At 49.8% G+C, this 18,074-nt stretch overlaps 1 protein-coding gene across 21 annotated transcripts in view; it reads left to right on the forward strand.

Moving 5' to 3' along the window:
• The window catches only part of macf1a (microtubule actin crosslinking factor 1a), a 125,320-nt gene that overhangs the window by 62,848 nt on the left and 44,398 nt on the right, over positions 1-18,074 (forward strand). For 20 of the 21 annotated variants that reach the window (XM_029248252.1, XM_029248260.1, XM_029248253.1 and 17 more), the window contains 17 exons: positions 23-161; positions 248-441; positions 696-855; positions 1,208-1,291; positions 1,400-1,507; positions 1,630-1,728; positions 1,848-1,997; positions 2,116-2,207; positions 2,825-2,960; positions 6,080-13,528; positions 14,157-14,315; positions 14,625-14,840; positions 15,028-15,177; positions 15,364-15,636; positions 17,175-17,324; positions 17,446-17,679; positions 17,874-18,026. In XM_029248252.1, coding sequence (XP_029104085.1) covers positions 23-161; positions 248-441; positions 696-855; positions 1,208-1,291; positions 1,400-1,507; positions 1,630-1,728; positions 1,848-1,997; positions 2,116-2,207; positions 2,825-2,960; positions 6,080-13,528; positions 14,157-14,315; positions 14,625-14,840; positions 15,028-15,177; positions 15,364-15,636; positions 17,175-17,324; positions 17,446-17,679; positions 17,874-18,026 — 9,946 coding nt within the window. The remainder of the gene's footprint in view (positions 1-22; positions 162-247; positions 442-695; positions 856-1,207; positions 1,292-1,399; positions 1,508-1,629; positions 1,729-1,847; positions 1,998-2,115; positions 2,208-2,824; positions 2,961-6,079; positions 13,529-14,156; positions 14,316-14,624; positions 14,841-15,027; positions 15,178-15,363; positions 15,637-17,174; positions 17,325-17,445; positions 17,680-17,873; positions 18,027-18,074) is intronic. The other variant, XM_029248256.1, reaches the window with a different exon arrangement.

Consider the following 18,074-nt stretch of genomic DNA (forward strand, 5'->3'; position numbering starts at 1 on the left):
CTGACAGTCCTGTGTCCCTCAGGCTGAAGACGGTGGACATGCTCATGCGCAGCTCGCAGGTTGCCGAGAGCCTCGTGAAGAAGTACGAGAGCCGGCTGAGCGAGGAGGACATCGTCCCGGCCGACACGTCCGCCATCAAGACTCTGCGCGACCAGTTGGCTGTGAGTCCTCCTCAAGGTGATGCTGAGGTTAAAGGCACCCCCTGGGTGAGCGCTCTGACCTCCCCTGCGTCCTACGTGTCCTGCAGCGCTGGCAAGCCGAGCTAGATGACCAGCAGCACGTCTTCCAGGCCTTGGCTGCCGAGGTGCAGCAGGCGAGAGAGACGGGAGCCCAGCTGAGCCAGCTGTATCGGGACCGGAGCCCCGAGCTGGAGCGCCACCAAGAGAGGGCATCCCAGTTGGCAGAGAGATGGGGTGGTGTGAGGAGGCAGATGGAGACCCGGTGAGAGTCCACTCCACTTGACTACAGCGGGCTTCTCACTTGGTCACGGTTGCATTACGGGCTTCTGATTATAATGTTAATTTTGCAGTCTCTTTCAGCATCTGTTCCTTTTACATGACCATTTTTGTCTGTCACTCTTTCTCTCTCCCCTGATGTAATGCCCAAATTGTATTTTCTCTGAGATGTACATTGCTTTAGAGAAAAGTGTCTGCTAAATGAATGAATTTATGTGTGTGTGCATGTATGTGTGTCAGGCGAGCGGAACTGGAGGTGCTTGGCTCAGTTCTGCAGCAGTACCGAGAAGGCCACGCGGCTCTGGTGCACTGGATCGAGGAGACCACAGCGAAGCAGGAGAACGCGCAGCCGGGGCAGACGGACAGCCGGGTGTTGTCAGAGCAGCTGGCACAGCAAACGGTGGGTCACTGGGCTGGTAGCGGGAGGCAGGTGTTGGGGTAAGGGGGTGGATCTGTACCTCGTATAGATCTCCAGAAGCTTCTCAAGGAGATGGGGCAAGTGGACATCTACCATATCTGGGCAGCAGGGTGCACAGCCATTGAGGGACACTGCCTTGTAAATTCAGGGCTGCCTGTCCAGGTCTGCGGTGGAGCACATGACGGTGTTAAGGGCCTGGTTGCAGGTTGAAGGCTGCAGTGCCTGGGTACAATATGTAGGAATCCCTATGGAGAAAGAGTGAGGGACAGAGAGGGCTGGTGATGGCCTGGAAGTGAGTGTATCAGATGTGTGCTTGTGTGTGTCTCCTGCTCAGGCCCTGGTTGCTGAGATCGAGAAGAATCAGGCAAAACTGGACGAGTGTCAGACGTTTTCCAGGCAGTACTGCGCCGCAGTCAAGGTGAGGCGCAGCACCCCTACCTGTCCAGCTGACTGTAGCCAGTTGGAGTGCGCACCAGTACACGTGATGTCGCTACACTGTGTGCTAACCTGTGTGTGTACGTGACAGGATTACGAGTTGCAGCTGATGACATACAGGGCCTTCGTAGAGTCCACTCAGAAGTCCCCTGTGAAGAGGAGGCGGATGCACTCGTCGTCCGACGCCATCACGCAGGAGGTGCGTGGAGCCGAGGGGCTGTAGTACTGCTGTGTGACCCTGTGGAGGAGCAGAGAGCTCCTCGTCCTTTACTGGTGTGTCCTGCCTGTGCAGTAATGGTGTCGCATGTCTCTGTGCTCCAGTTCATGGACCTGCGGACACGCTACACGGCGCTGGTCACTCTGACGACACAGCACGTGAAGTACATCAGCGATGCCCTGCGGAGACTAGAGGAGGAGGAGGTCCGTATTCGCCGTCCTCTGCCCTCGAATCGCCATCTTTTCACCACGCCTCGTTGCATCTTGGCGGTGCCGCTGCGTGTCGCATGGTAACTCCCTCCCTACTGTGCTCGTCCCTGCAGAAGGAGGTCGAGGAGGAGAGGCAGGCACGTGTGAGCCAGGTGTCCGACCTACTCTGCTGGGTGAAGGGTCTCCAGGAACGAGCCGGGACCCCTCGGGGGGCGAAGACCGTGGTGCCCAAATCAGCTGAGTCCTCATTGGCTGCGCAGCAGGTACAGCTGGAAAGGCAGTGCAGCACGGAGCGTTTCTTTGGCACTCAGCCTTTACTCTTGCTTTACATACCATACAGACTGTGTAGCTTTTACTTACTCCCACATGCACACCTCACAGGCCATCGGTGAGCAACTTGCAGCAAAGAAGGAGGAGGTGGCTGAAGCCATCAGAAGCACGCAGGTCTTCCTCCTGTCGAAACAGGCCAGCAAGTGAGTCCCAGCCAAGGCACACGTGCTCATACGCACGCACACACTCTGATTCATGTTTGCAGGCTAACATTCTTTCAGAAACACATGTATGCTGGCTCCTCATCTTACGAAAACTTCTGGGTCTAGACACTTGTTTGTAATTCGTCCTGTTTCTTACTCCCTTTTGCTACCACAGTCAAAGATTTCATATTTCTGTTGAACTGAGCTATTTTAGAGCAAGTTCATGGGAATAAATACACTCTCCTGCTTGTTCACTGCCAATCATTGACTGATTCATTCTGTGAACAGACACAACGTTCTTTACCTTGTTATTGCTCTCCGACTCTCTGGAGCACCAGGCAGCCAACCGTGGAAGTGTCTCGAATTATGGTGTCCCACGCTGCTGTTCCCTTTGGGTGCTCTGTACTGTCCCCTAGTGGCTGGGAGGGCAAACAAATATTAGAGTAGAAAATGCAATAAATGAAGTGGAACAGTGACATAAATGTTTTCTTGAAAGATTGTAACTCAGCCCTTCGCAACATGAGGAGTCAGTACATTTGTGTTGAGTTCTCAGGGTTTGCTGTGTAGGGAACTTGCACCGATACACAGTAGTGTGTGTCTCTGACCACTCCCCCCAGACTGTCCGCAGAGGAGCGATCCCACGTAGCGGCCCAGCTGGACGAGCTGAAGGACACCTACAGCCAGCTGTGCCAGAGCTCCGCTGCCCAACAGCAGCAGTTAGAGGAGCAGCTGGCAAGGGAGGAACAGCTCAAGGTAGCGAAGGGGGAGGGCCTCACAGAGGGGGGCTGTCTTAGTGCGGGATGGGAGTGGGAAGTGGGTCGCAGCGCTCCCACAGGTCCAGGGCGCTTGCGTGAGCCACAGCTTCCTGTTCTAAATGTGCCGCTATCTGTGTCTGTCCTCCGCACAGGAGACCACATTTTAATGTGCTCCAGTGGAGCGTGTGCGTGTGGGTGTGTGTATGCGCGCGCGCAGGTCCAGGCGCAAAATGCTGAGGGTGTACGCAGGGTCGCATGCTGCTTGTCACGTTTTTGAAATCCATCTGAAGACCTCACCATCCTCCACACGTGCGAGTGTGTGATCAGCTCGGTTGTTTTAACTGTGTTTTGGGTAATAGCATGGTGTGTGCCTCCTCCTCAGTGCCCGCCAACTGCATGCTTTTCTCCATGTCACCCATCATTCACCACATCAGTTTAACACTTGCTCACTGGCGCCTCGTGTGGCTGTAGCCGTGTCAGTGCTGCCGGCCCGTTACTGGGACATGGTGTTTGTAGGGGTCTCAGCCCCTTACCCGTCAAACCCCACTCGCACGGAGAAACACGGCCGACAGTAGGTGGTTCGACTGAAGGTCAGAAAACGTGACTTTAATGTTCACAGAATAGTGAGAAAGGTGGGTCCGTCAGTGAAAGGTCACACCCAGAGTACTGTCCCTCACACCTTCAGTGAATACGAGTAAAAACGGTTCTTTCATAGTCAACTCGAGTCAAAGTAAGGAGGTGAGAAAAGTGCTCTGAGCAGATACTTTTACTGATGTCTTTTGAAGTCATTTGGCATATGTCTGTGATAAAGAGACGTTTTGCAGTCAGATTAAAGAAACAGAAAGGCTGTGTTGGGTCACCAGATGGTCAGCGATGTTGCTTGCGGTCACGATACCCGGTTATAATCTCCATCTCAACACGGTGTTGCATTGTGCCATCGGAGTACATGCTGCGATATCAACCGTTGGCTTAGAGCAGGGAACACTGGGTAGCGTGGCTCTAGGTACGAGTTCCATTCTGTTTACATTTGTGCTCCCCCGGTGTACTCTGACATGGTACGAAACAACACTGTGTGTTAGTGACGTTCTTTCATGATCCAAAGGTTCCCACATCAAGTTCCCCTGTTTCTACAGTACTCTTTACCACAGTACTTACCCTGCATTGCGGTGTTGGGAGTACTTTGCGGTTTGATCATCACTGTCGGTAATTTTTAATAGATTGTATTAAAAACTACAGCAATAGATTGATAATGTTCCAAGTGTCTTTTATTCATTTCACTTCGAAACAAAAAATAGAGCAAACCAAAAGCCGTGGCTTCCCACCCTCCGCCAGGCTGCTCAGCACCTTCTCTGCGGCGGTTCTCAATTTCCCAAACAAAAGTGGTACTGAAATATCTTGACTGGTTCGAGGGGAACCCGTCAATGATGGACAGCAGTGAGGAAGGGTTGCTTGTGGTTTGAAGTTTTAAAAAAAAAAAAAAAAAAAGAAAAGGGTTTAAGAAAAGAAAGGAAACATGACACCTGAAAATTTCCTAAAGTAACAGAAGTGTTAGTGGTGTAGCTCAGTAAAAGCTAAGTCAAAGTTCATTTTCAGTCAAAGTTGTATTGCATTACCAAAAACTACTGTGAAAAGCGCACTTTCTCCACAAATGTACTCAAGCGACGGGTCACTACCCACCTCTCTATAGCATCCCTGCCCCCCTGAAATGGACCCCATGTTTTGTGCTCACCCACTTGGTGGACGTGGACCAGAAAGGAAGAAGAAACTGAGGACAATTTTTCTTCACTAAGGGTTGTCTGTCTGTGTGCGAGTGTGTGTTCTTACTGGGAACGTGTGAAGGTTAATCCTGAGGTCAGTGTTTGTTACCCCAATGGGAAGGTGCATCCAGGTCCCCGCCGGGCCACGCGGTTACTGTCCCCACTCAGTAGTGGCGTCTTGAGCACCGGAATCCAGCTATGCAAAACCTCACCTCACATTTGAGCATGATGTGTCCAGATTTGTGTGTTTTATATATATATGTGTGTGTGTGTGTGTGTGTGTGTGTGTGTGTGTGTGTGTGTGTGTGTGTGTGTGTGTGAGAGAGAGAGAGACAGAGAAAGTTTGTTTCTGTTGTCTGTCTTTTAATATAATAATACTGTGTGGATCTTAACCAGCATTTTGCTTCGGAGTCACTAACAGCTGCCGGGAGCAAAAGGACGATTCGGACCCCGTGGGCCGAGTTCCAGGGACAGACAAGCAGGGTTGAGAACCGGCTGATGGGGACCAATCAGTGTCATAGGTCACTCTGTAGGTCACGGAAAGGTCAGGCGTGTCAGTTCCGCTGCTGGCCGGACGTGATAATCACTGAGTTAGCCGTCCGACCAGCAAGTCGGCGAGCCTGGCCTTTCTGTCCACATCAGTCGGTTGCAGTCAGTCCAGGGAGAGCAGGCCTCAGGTAGCTGGAGTGGCCGCATGCTGGATTCTAACACCGAGCTTGTGGCACTGTCACCTCAAACTGCCGAGCCCTCGGCCTGTCCGTGTGTGTGCGCCTCAGGATCGCCGTGTGCGGTAAGTACTGCTGGCTTTCTCTCTTACTGTGCCTTCCGTCCTCGTCCTGTCCCTCTTTCCCTCCTGCCCTCGTCTGCCTTTCCCAGAAGCTCTTAGACCAGTGTGTGTTTCTTTACCGCGCTGCATGCTTAGCGCTCTGTTGCCTAGAGATGCCCGGTGTTTTCTGTCTTCCAGCAACCAGTCCTGTTGTGTTAGCAAATGTAAAGCCTGTAATGACATGCCTGTTACTATGGGCTTCTCGTGTGGTAATATCAGTACAGCAAGCTAAAGTTAACAAGACTTCACATTAACTAATTTTTCTCTAATGCTTAACAGAAATTACGCTTCAGAAAACAAAGTAGAATTCATAATAGCTCGGTCTTTGGGGCTGTTTTTCCTTTTCTGGGTAAAATTCTGGGCCTTTACATTAAATTGTGATTGCAGTTCTTTGACTTTTTTATAAAAAAAAATCATACAGTCTGAGATGAGTAAATATAAAGAGAGAATAAGATGTTGTTTTCCCTGATGTTATTCTGAAGATTCGCGCATGCTGTCTTCCAGGTGTGTTGAGTGGGTTCTTTCTTTCTGCAGAAACAAGTGGCCATCGCTGGAGTCATCGACCTGGGGACTGTGGAAACCTTCCCAGTGTTCCATGCAGCACAGCGTGGACTCATAGACCAGGAAACCTGCCATGTCCTGTTGGAAGCCCAGCTTGTTATGGGTGGCCTAATCGTCCCGGGTTCTTTCGAAACCTTCTCGGTGCAGGACGGTTTGGCCCGAGGCTTGATTGACAGCAATGCTGCTCAGTTGCTTTCTGAACTGGAGGCTGCCCTCCACAAGGTGGACCAGTTACAGCCTCGAGAGCGACCGTTGGTCCCAGTTGCTGTGGCAATGGAGAAGGGGCTGATTAGGGAGGACGTGGGCCTGCGAATTCTTGAGTTGCAGATCAGTGCTGGTGGAGTACAGGAGTCGTCCCGGCAGGAGAGGCTCAGTCTAGAAACTGCTGGCGAGAAGGGCCTGCTCACCCCTAGAGTTTACAACAAGCTGCGCTCACGATCGCAGCGTCGGGAGTTGATTGACCCCAACACAGCAGAGAAACTGAGCCTTTCTGAGCTGCAGCAGCACTGCATTACCAATCCCGAGTCTGGCCAGAGCCTGCTACCAGTCAGGCAGCAACCAGGGGGTGCTGTGTGCCTTCGCTCTGGCAGGAAGGTGGGTATCTTTCGCGCTGTGCAGGAAGGCCTGATTGACCGAGAGGTGACCGTGCGACTGCTGGAGGCTCAGCTGTTTGCTGGTGGTATTGCTGACCCACGCTCTGGACACAGGTTGACGGTCGAAGAAGCAGTCAGACATGGTCTGATGGACCAGGACCTGGCTTGCGCTGTCTTGACCCGGCAGCTGAGGACTGGGGGATTGCTAGATCCAGTTAGTGGGGAGCGCCTTGGTGTGGATGAGGCCATCAGGAGAGACCTGCTGGCTCCTCGCATGGCTCTTTTAGTGTTGGAGTCCCTCTGGGTGTTCATGGGTCTTCTTTGGCCTGAGTCTGGTGAGCTTTTGCCTTTGGCTGAGGCCCTACAGCAAGGTGTCATTTCGGGCGAGCTTGTTCGACGTATCCTAAACCAACGCCACAGTGTGGGAGCATTGTACTTACCTGAAACCAGTCATGTTGTGCCATTAAACCGATCTGAAGAAGTTCTGGAATCAAGAGTGGTGGAGGTCTTGCGAGAAACTCGAATCCCAGATGTACTGCCCAGCATGATTCAGTCTGGTTCCCCCACCTTGAACCGCCTGAGCTGGGGCTCTGCCTCATCATCACCGCTCTCATCTTCACCACCCTCATCACCTCAGGGACTCACTTTTAACTCTGCCTTTCTGGAGCATGCAGGTCCTGGAGAGCAGGCCCAAGAGCGCCTCCTCTTTCATCTCATGACTCATAGCTACGTGGATGCCCATTCTGGCCAGCGCCTGGTTCTTCTGGAGCCTGAATTAGCCCAGCTTGCCAGTGCCACCAGTTCAGTTTCAGAAGAAGGGGCCAACCTGGAGATGGAACCTGAAACACATATTGGAGATGAATCCCATTCTGATCAATTAACTGCTGACAAACAGGAACCCAAAGTCACGATTTCTTTTCTTAAACAAGGGGATGCAGAAATACTGGCCGCCCAGGAGGAGAGCTCAAAGTCCTCCATGTTTCTTAAAGATGTTCTATCCAAGAAGGGAGAGGTGTTTCCAGGAGCAGTTCTGCCAAAAAGGCAGTCATGTATGAAGGAGGGAGAGAGCCCTGACCCAAGAGTGCTCAGTAAGCAGAGTGAGACTGACAAAACAGGACTGCCTTCGATCTGTGAAACTCAGGCCAGTGATCAACTTGTCAGTGTGACCCCAAAGCCAGAAGAAATGAAAATGTATTCATTGCAACATGTGTTTCCAGGAACGCATAGTAAATTTGAGAAGGAGAATATAGATGGCAGGGTGGAAATGGCAAAATTTGAAGAAATCCTCCATCCTACTGGGGAGGTGAGAACTGTCTCACGTTCCAGTGTTGTTAAAAAGGAGCTTGTACAGTGCAAATTAGTTGGGAAAGGGCTTAAGCTGGGTGATGGCGAGAGAGCTGTGGATGTCCAGAGCTATGATTCTGGCAGTGTTTCCAGACCCCAGACGGATACAAATTCCCAGCCCTTAGCAACGACAGAAATGGAACATGTGAAAACAGAAGATGGTGACAAAGCAGAGTTGGACACAAGCTCAAGGTCACTTGGAAAACTCCATGTGCAGGATGAGGAGAGGAAAGAGAAGGACAAAAAGATGGTTGTAGACACTTCAGTCAAACACCTTGTTTTGGAAGAGAAGGATCAAGTTGTTGCAAGTCCACAAATGGGCATATTAGTAAGTGACCTTCTGCAGGAGGAGTACAGTGAGCAAACCCAAGCTGTAGAACTTGTAGAGGAGGGACTTTCTGAGAAAGATGAGTTAAAGACTGCAAATATAGCCTTACAGGTGCAAAAGTTGGGAGACAGTGAGACCAAAAAAGCAGTAACAGAATACAGCAGCCAGGCTCAGAGGAAACTCCAGCAGGCTGTTACGGACCGTGACTTGAGGGACCCGAGTACAAGACCAGGTGGTTCCAGGGAAGGTGGAGTTTCCACAAAACAAAGTGAGGAAGATGCAGAGTTGCAACGGTTGGTGGGGGAGCTACAGGAAGGTGGTTTGATGACAGAAAGTGGAGAGCGTCTGCTTCTGGATGAGGCCCTTGCTTGTGGGGCGCTCCAAGGGCATACGGCAGTTAAGCTCATGGAACGTGCAGGGTTGTTTGGAGGCTTCCTGGACGTGAGAGCGTGTGAGGCATTGAGCGTGGAGGATGTAGTACAGGAGGGCTTGCTGGATGAGAGTCTCATGCGGAGTGTGCTCAAGTCAGAGAAGACACTGGCAGGCATAGTGGACATGGGGCGTGGCAAGCTATACTCCGTGCAAGATGCTGCCCGGGTTGGGCTGTTGGACCCGGAGACTGCTGCTCGGCTCCTGGAGGCCCAGGTGGTTTCAGGGGGCGTGGTAGACCTGTGTCGGGGAAAGAAAGTTTCCGTCACTCTGGCATACAATCTGGGCCTAATCGAGGAGGGACAAAGGAAGAGTTCAGCTGCCTTGGAGAAGTCCTGCCGAGGCAAGAGCTCAGACTCTGATGTGGCACGCATAAAGGTAGCCCTGCAGCTGCAGATGGATGGAATTTTAGATCCCAGTACCAGGCAACCTGTGACCATGGTTAAAGCTCTTCAAAAAGGATTGCTAGGACAAGAAGAGGCTCAGGAGCTGCTTTCCCAGCAACTGGCTGAAGGCGGTATCATGCACCACGGCTCGGGAGTTCGGCTCAAAGTGGCTGATGCTTTGCAGAGAGACCTGGTGGACAAGGGCATGGCTGAAGAATTGGAGAAACTGGAGAGGGAATGCCAAATCGGGGAGTTTTCCAGGTCTGACCCCAAAACAGCTCTTCTGCAGGCTTCCACTGGTGCTGTGCTCAATCGAGGATCTGGGATTAGATTAACCCTAACAGAAGCAGTTTTTCAAGATCTGCTGGATGATAGCATTGCTGAAAGAGCCATGTCATCACCTGGAGTTACTAGAGGCATTATTGACCCCAAGAGTGCCCGTATTGTACCCTACTCTGAGCTTGTCAATCAAAGTAAGATTGACATAGAGACGGGTCAACGGTTCCTTGAGGTGAAACTTTTCGGTGGAATCAAGGATGAACGCACTGGCCAGGTTATGACCCTACCCCAAGCACTTGAGGCTCGGCTTGTTGACCCAGTGCCGGCTTTGAGGCTCTTGCAAAGCCAAATAAACTCAGGAGGGGTTGTTGATATCACTTCTGGAGAGAGATTGCCCCTTGGGGAGGCTGTTAGGAGAGGCTTGGTGGGGGAGGATATGGCTAAAATCATTGCTGCCAAGCAGATTAAGGGAGGTAGTCTGAACCCAGTCAGTGGAGAACATGCAAGCCTCATCACAGTTGAAATGTCTTCAGATCTGGAGGAGGAAGGGTTGCAGGATAAGGAAGGACTTGAAACAGTTAAGTCAAAAAATGAGACTATTAGTCTATCAGATAGAATAGTGCCATTTAACTACCAAAGTAAACACACAAAGCCAAATGACAAGTGTGCGAGTAAACATATAAGTCCTGAAAGTAGCCATGACCCCTTGCACATGCCTGAGAAATCTGTTGAGAGCATGATGCCAGCGGCATCGGTTTCCTCAGATTTTATAATTTCCTTTAAACCTGTAGAAGAAGAAAGAGAGGACCCAATCACAATGACATTAGCTCACAGAAATGAATCAGCAACAGAAAAGATAATGCCTACTGAAGCGCAGGGAAGCATGGAAATGCTGGCTCTGATTACATTAAATGCGGAGGAAAGACTGCAGCAGGAGCTTTCAGAAATTAAACCTGAATACCCCATGCCAGTTGATATGGGATGCCAGTTGAGACATGACAGCGCTCATGTGGAAAGGAGGGAAAGCACAAATTATGTTCAGGTGCCTTTACCATCAGACACTATGTCACAAATCAGTAACTCCGGCATATTTGTAGAGCCTGAGTCTGATGTTCAGGTCCAACCCCAGAGTACATCAGTGATTCTGCTAACTGACAAATATCTTGAGAGGTCAGAACCCAAAGACAGTAGGGAGATCACAGAGGAAAGACTCTGCAATGAAGTCAGACCATCACAGCTTCAGCCTGTCTTAGACCTTTGGACAGAAGACAAAAGGTTTACCAATCAAAAAATGTGGGATTCTGATGGATCCATTGATATTACCCCAGTCTCCCTGGAAGAAGAGAGAAAGAGGGTGGATAGAGAAAAGGTAGACAACCTTGAATGGACAACAGGAGGTAGAGATCGAAAACCTGAAGCAAAAACAACTTCTGACTTCAGCTACAAGGAGAATGAGACCACAGCACAGCAAACTGGATCAGAAAGACTGGAGAGCCAGTATTCTGAGGGATCCACTACCTTACTCTACTTAAAAAAAGGTAGAAAGAGTGGGATAGAGGATGATAGAGAACGGGAAAAAGAACTTCAATTGAAAAGGGTTGGCAGAGATAAAGAACATGAATTGAAAACTACTAATTTAAGGGATGTAAAGACTGAAAACATGGTAGAGTACACAACAGAATCAGGAAGTCAAAAGATCCAGGGTTCTGATGGACTCATTGATACCAAACCAGCCTCCCTTGGAGAAGGCACAAAGAGTATGATAGTGGAGGACAGAGATCGGGGAAAAGAACTTGAATGGAGAACACTTTGTAAGGATGGAGAACATGAAATGGAAAAAACTCTTGACTTAAACTTAAAGAAAGAGACTATGACAGAACAAGCAACTGAATTAAAGAGTCAAAAAATATGGGATTCTGATGGATCCACTATCGCCCCAACCTCCCATGAAGAAGGTAGGAGTATGACAGAGCGTGATAGAGAGAAGGAAAAGGAGCTTGAATGGACAAAAGTTGGCAGAGATGGAAAATATGAAATGAAAATAACTTCTGAGCTCAGACATGTGCAGCATGAGACTCAAGCAGATCAAGCAACTGAATCAGAAAGTCAAAACATAGAAGATTCTGATGGATCCATTGCTGTCACCCAAGCTTCCTTGGAAGAAGGTAAAAGTAGGATCCAGGATGACGGAGAGCAAGAAAAAGAACTTGAATGGACAACAGTTGGAAAAGATGAAAACCATGAACTAAAAAGAACTCCTGACTTCAGCCGTGTAGACAGTGTGACTATGGCAGAGCAAGCAACAGAGTCAGAAAGTCAAAATATCCAGGATTGTAACGTATTCACTGATGTCACCACAACCCATCCTGAAGAAGGTAGAAAGAGTAGGCCAGAGGGTGGTATAAAACAGGAAAAAGAAGCTGAATGGAGAAGAGTTTGTATAGATGCAGAAGATGAGGCAAAAAAGATTCCTTACCTAGTGAGTGAGATTATGGCACCAGAGACATCTGAATCAGAAAGTGAAGGGAAAAAAGACAAAACTGAGATGGATGTTGACTATAAGGTGACAGTGAAGACACTTTTCAAAAGTAAAGAGAGTGAAGCTCTGGGAGATGAGAGAGTTGATAGTCAGGAAGAGAATCCTCCGCTGCAAACAATGGAGAGGAAAGAGTTGTCATTTGAATGCAAAGAAGTAATTCATGAACAAAAAGATGAGAACATTAGGGAGCTCGATCAAAGCCAGGATGATGATGGTCAGAATATAAGAACACTTGAACTTTGTACTTCAGAGCTGGGAAAAGGGATTCTGATACCTAAAGGTCATGTTGAGGAACTGAAAATCTCTGGAGATGAATTGAGCAAAGACATCATGGAAGATGAGGAGAGCTTGATGGTACTGAAAAAGAACCAGCAAAAGGAAGAAACAGAAGAAACTATTTCTGCTCTAGTTCTTGAGCAGATGGACAGCATGGACACCGGAACAGTGGAGACAGTTGACCCTCAAAAGGGAGAATTGGAGAAGAGTTCTGTCAAGAAGGTACCACCAACTGCTTTTGAGAAAGAGGCCTTGTTAATGAAGGCAAAGGAAAGCATACTGCGAAAGGTTTTTGAGCGTGGAGTGAGTGAGAAGCAGGCCGCTGAAGAGCTGGAGGCTCTGCTGAAGGGAGCATGGAGAAAGAAAGGAGTTCAGATTTCAAAGGATGATCAGCAGGGTGATGAGCAGTCAGCAGAATCCCAGATGGAGGAGACTGGAGTGCATGGCAGGAGTTGGGAAGAGGAGCTTGTGTCAGTTGAGTCACAGAGTCTCGCAGCTTTCACAGAGCATCTGCAGAGAGAAGGAGATGGAGAGCAGGATGCTGGATGTGTCAGTCGCAGGGAGGAAATACAACTTGGAAGAAAGATGAGTGGTTTGCAGGAGCCAGGTCAACTTTCACCAGCTGTCACACGAGTGGAGGTCAAAGACTCACCTGCACAGAGAAAGGAGCTGAAAGACAGTGATGTAATGAGTCACATCCAGGCTGATGAGAGCTCTACCCAGGGTCCAGAGGGAAGAGTTGATACTGACCAAAACATACATGTTGATACTGGAGCAGAGGGCCACCAGAAGGTATCTGTTGATTTTGGGGATGAGGGAGAAAGGGAAAAAGTTTGTCAAGGCGAGAATGAAACCTGGTCCATTTCCGCTGGGGAGGCTGCCTTAGATAGAATGGCTGAATCTCAGCCTGGGCCTCATGCTACAGAGAGTCCAGAAGGTCCACCCTCTGTGGTGGGTCAAGCTCTAGTCTCAGTCAGCCTTGACTCTGACTCACAGGTTCCTGACACTGTCCCGGTGAGACCAAGTCCAGAAGGAACCCAGAGTGAGGAATATGCTGAATCAGAGGACACTGGAGACTCGCAGCTCCTGAAGTCCTCAGAATCAGAACTGTCTCAGCCAGAAGAAACTGAGTCTGACATGGGAGAGAGTGAGGTTGAAGACGTGGCGGAAGATGAGGAGCGGGATGAGGACGGAGAGACCAGAGAGAGCCAAGAGGGAGAAGAGACAAGTACTGCTAAAGGCAGCAAGGTATGTCTAAATATTCATCATCACAGTGTGTTTCAGTTAAACCTACTTACTGTAAATGCCATGTTCTGCATCAAGAACTCAAGCTGATTGCCCACGTCCATTGGAGCTATAGACCAGTTCCAAGTTTGAAAAACTGCCATACTGAAATGTTTTGCCATTGCATTTAGGCTGACCTCAAAAGGAAATTTTTCAAACTTAAATAACATTTTCTTTGTCAGATCAAAAGGCGACCGCCTTGAAATTAAAAAAAAAAAAAAAAAAAAAAACTACAAATACAGAGATCAGGCTTACAATTTCGAAGTCATCTCTACCATATGTTAAGCCACTGTAAGTACAGGTATATATTTGAGGCTATTTCCACAAGAAATATTTTCAAGGACTCAGTCTCCCTTATCAAACTCTGTCATACATCATACATCGTAACCCATAATCCATAGGTACACTTGACACTTTACTCTTCAAACCCTCTTACTGGATAGTTACCCAGCCATTTTGACCTTGTCCTGAGTGTTGGACATGTCTGAGGGGTGTCCACCCCATCTGATTCTCTGTATGTGCAAAAGTACTTGTTGTCTTCGTGACCGTGATGCCCGATTGCTGGTCTGACCTGCTTCTTCCGCTCTCTCAGCCGTCACTGGTCCGTCAGGAGTGTCTGGAGCGCGACCAGCGAATGGTGGCCCTGCTGTCAATGGTTCGGCACATAGAGGTCCGTCTGAAGCAGCAGCATCAGCAGTCCTCCAGCAGTCCCAGTGTCACCGTCCTCAATGACTTCATCCACCAGGCTGAGGTGAGGGGGCTGCAGGGATAATAGTGGGCGGGAATGTCAGAGGGATTCAGCAGCTATGAGGGATTATGGGGAGCTCATTACCCACGCCAGGGACAAAACCAAGATGTGCCAGGTTTTCCATGAGTAGGAGTGTATGGCCAGAGGTGGAGGAGCACAGTGCTGTTGCAGGGATGGAGGCATTTTTCACAGTGACCACCAAAATGTACTGTTTTGCACCTTAAGACACAGCAGCAAAACTACAGTGATTTTTCGTCAGATACGATATGTTAAACCACAGCAAAAGATCACTGTTCTGTCGTCTTGTAACAGGATTTGGATGCAGAGCTGTGTGACCTGGAGGTGAAAGTAAACCACGAAGTGGACGCAGCAGGGCAGCTGCTAGAGCTTCGCTCACAAGGGGTCCCATCTCAGCTACTCCTTGCCCTGGAGAAAGATAGGCGGAGCTTGTCCAGAGGCTATGCTGCGGCAAAACAGGCCTCTCAGAGCATGCTCCGGGGCCTCCATGCTCAACGAGATGCACGCAAGGTACACACACAGTACACGCTCTACCCTTAGCTGAAACTCGCTGCTGTGGAGCCCCCTTTTTTGAGGAACAGTCCACATGAAGTGTCTTCAGCGCATTATTGTCACGTTTGCCATCGCTCTTAGCTGTTATTGTTAAACACTGTGCTGCACGTGCAGCACTCAAGGAGTGTCCGTGTGTTCCCCTCAGGAGGCACTCGGCACTCGGCTGCGCTCTCTTACCGGCCACATGGACGAGCTCCTGTCCTGGCTTGAGTCCCACGGCACTGAGACACAAGAGCAGGAGAGTGGAGTGGACAGGAGCCCAGTGGAGCTGGCGAAACAACTGCAGCTGTGCGAGGTAAGGAGCGAAACAGATAATGTAGCGGTTAGACTCAGAGGTTGGAGGTTCGAATCCCGCCTCCTTAGCCTACATTGAACCCAGCTACATAAATAACTGTGGGCAGCATGGTAACGTTGTAAGTTGCTTTGGAGAAAAGCATCAGATCGATGAAAAAATAGAAAAATTGTGCCTTGTGTCTGTCAGGAGCTGCAGGGCGCGTTCTCGGCCCGGTCCGGAGACATCGCCGCTGTGGCATCCAGCGTCCAGGCACTGGTGTCTGAATGCGCTCAGGACCTCCTGCCGGAGCAGAGCAAGCGGATCCTTGGGCGGCTGCAGCACCTGCAGGGCTCCTTCCACCAGGCAGCGGGGAGCACCCAGGCTCGGGCCAAAGCCCTGTCTGCCCAGCAGCAGTGGGAGGCGGAGAAAGAGCGACGGCGAGTGGAGGAAGAGGAGAGACTGCGTGCCAGGGAGAGAGAGGTTTGCAGACACCTTGGGGTGTGCGATGTGCTCAGTCACATGGCCAGCAGATAGCACTGTGGAGCACATGGTGATTATGGGCTGCCACATTGCAGACAAACACAGCGACGGCTGCAACTTGGGTGCCCAAACGCAGCTTGGAACTAGGTTTCAGATAAAACTTGTAAGCAAACATTTGAGTACATACACACAGAGCGTGAAAGGTAAACCACAGCCGCCAGTGTTGAGGTCAGAACTCCGGCTCCTCAGCGTATGAGCTCAGGTGGGATTGGAAATCTGTTCATAGCTTCTAATTCTAATTGACTTTTACCCCTAAGTCACAGTTAATAGGATCTCAATAGTAACAACGTTTGATTTATTCACTGGTTAGACTCTAAAAACAGATACAGCAAAAATAAATAGAATAGCGCATATTAATGTATGTATTACCTTTGAGTTATATAAAAAGTGAAAATAATTTTAAATGAGTGCAGATAAACTTTCTTGGTGGGTAAACATTGGTTGCCTTTGTAGTGCTGCAGAGGAGAAATTTTACAAAACGGATAAGTGAAGAAAATGTCAAAATGCTAGCAACTCCAGTGTTGAGCCAGTGTGCAAAGAGGCTGTTGGCACAAACAGAAGGGTGTTTGTTTGAACACAGCCCTGAATATATGTGCTGTTACAAGTACCATATTGCAGTTTCCTGTGTCACCTTTGGAGCATGCTTAAAATTGGTTTACAGACACACACACACACACACACACACACACACACACACACACACACGCTCGCAGAGAAGCATTCAGCAGACCTCACCAACTGTCCACGCTTCAGTGTATTGGAGCCGCTGTCACTACTGCAGTGACCTACTGACTCACAGGGAAGCAACTGTTTCCGTGGTAACCGCCAGCTTCCTGCCTCCATCAGCCTGTGCATGGGTCTCTGTGTAACACGTGTGTGTATTAACATGTCTGCCTTGCCCTTTCAGATTGCCATGAAGAGATACGCTTGTGCCACGACGGGAACATAAAACCAACGTATTAAGCGCTGAGATGGCCAGTACATGTGAAGCTCTGCTTTTCTTTCTTTCCATACTGTTTTACACACAAGGTGGAAAGACTTGAAAAAAGGGCAATAAAGGACAGCCTTTGTGTTTGTTTTTTTTTTTTTTTTTTGCTTCTGTGTTGCTTGACTGACCTGATGATGATGAGCCATGTCTGTCTGTCTTTGTCTGCCTATCTGTCATAACTGGACACATGGTGCTCAATTCCGCGCCCGGTGCTCACACACCTTACTGAGTGGGGAGACCCGCGAGCGCGTGCGCTTCATACCGTAAACTGGGTCGGTGCTCAAGGATGCCAGTGTTCTGGTGCCGCCGAGACTCCTGTTTGTTGTCCAATGAGCGCAAGTGTGGAACCGAGGGATGCGCGTGCAAACATTTAACACCGTTGTGAAAAAGGGTGTGGCGCTAACCTCAAAAAAAGGTTTGCTCATTTACTTTAATGTTAACATTTTTTTCTGTGTTTTTTTCACCCCTCCTGCCCGTCCGTGGCTGACAGATGGTGCAGCAGCAGAGGTCCGAATGCTCGCGGAAGCTGGAGGGCTTGACGATGTGGTTGGCGGGGTCTGCTGGCTTGCTAGCCAATCAGAAACCAGGGGTGGAGTCAGGTGACATCAGCCTGCTGCAGGAGCGACAGAGAGGGCTGAAGGTGAAGTTCGTCACTCCGCTATTGGACACTGGACATTATATACAATGGGTGGGCGGGCAGGTGGGCGGTGGTGGGGTCTGCATAACTTGAGTGACTGACAGACTCCTCCCACCACCTGCAGGAAGTTCAGCAGGACCTCCAGAATCGGGAAGATGGCGTGATGGAAACAATGCGTAAAGTAGAGGAGTTTCTGTCGGAGCAAGGCGACAGATTAAGCCCAGAGGAGAGGGCCAGCCTGCAGGGGACGCTTTCCCGGGTGCGAGAGCAGTATAGCTCCTTGACCGACATGGCCCAGTCCTCCCTGGCCCAGCTGGACTCTGCCATCAGCACCACAGTCCAGCAGAACACCCAGAGGGTGAGACTTAATCTGCCGTGTCTTGTACTTTGAATCTTGCTGACTGCATTGTGGTCTCTCCTGTGATACCCCGGGTCTCCTGCTTTTGACCAGTGTTACGCACCGAGGAGCTGACCTTGACCCTTATGTCATTGTGTAACCTTACTTCTAGTTGTCCCAGCTGATGTTCTCCCCCCCCCCCCCCCCCACTCCAGGCAAAGGCAGTGGAGGAGCTGCAGGAGACCCAGGGAATGATGGGTGTCCTCCTAGAGCAGCTCTCCTCTGTGACTCAGCATCAAGTGGATTCGGGTACGATGACCCCCGCACAGCCAGAGGGCGCGCTGCACTCTCATCGGGGCACACTTGAGGTTGGTGTCCTGCTTCGCTTCTCGTCCTTTTAATGTGAACTTAAATTT

This window comes from Scleropages formosus, chromosome 23 (genome assembly GCF_900964775.1).
Source record: "Scleropages formosus chromosome 23, fSclFor1.1, whole genome shotgun sequence".
In the NCBI taxonomy this organism is placed as follows: Eukaryota; Metazoa; Chordata; class Actinopteri; order Osteoglossiformes; family Osteoglossidae; genus Scleropages; species Scleropages formosus.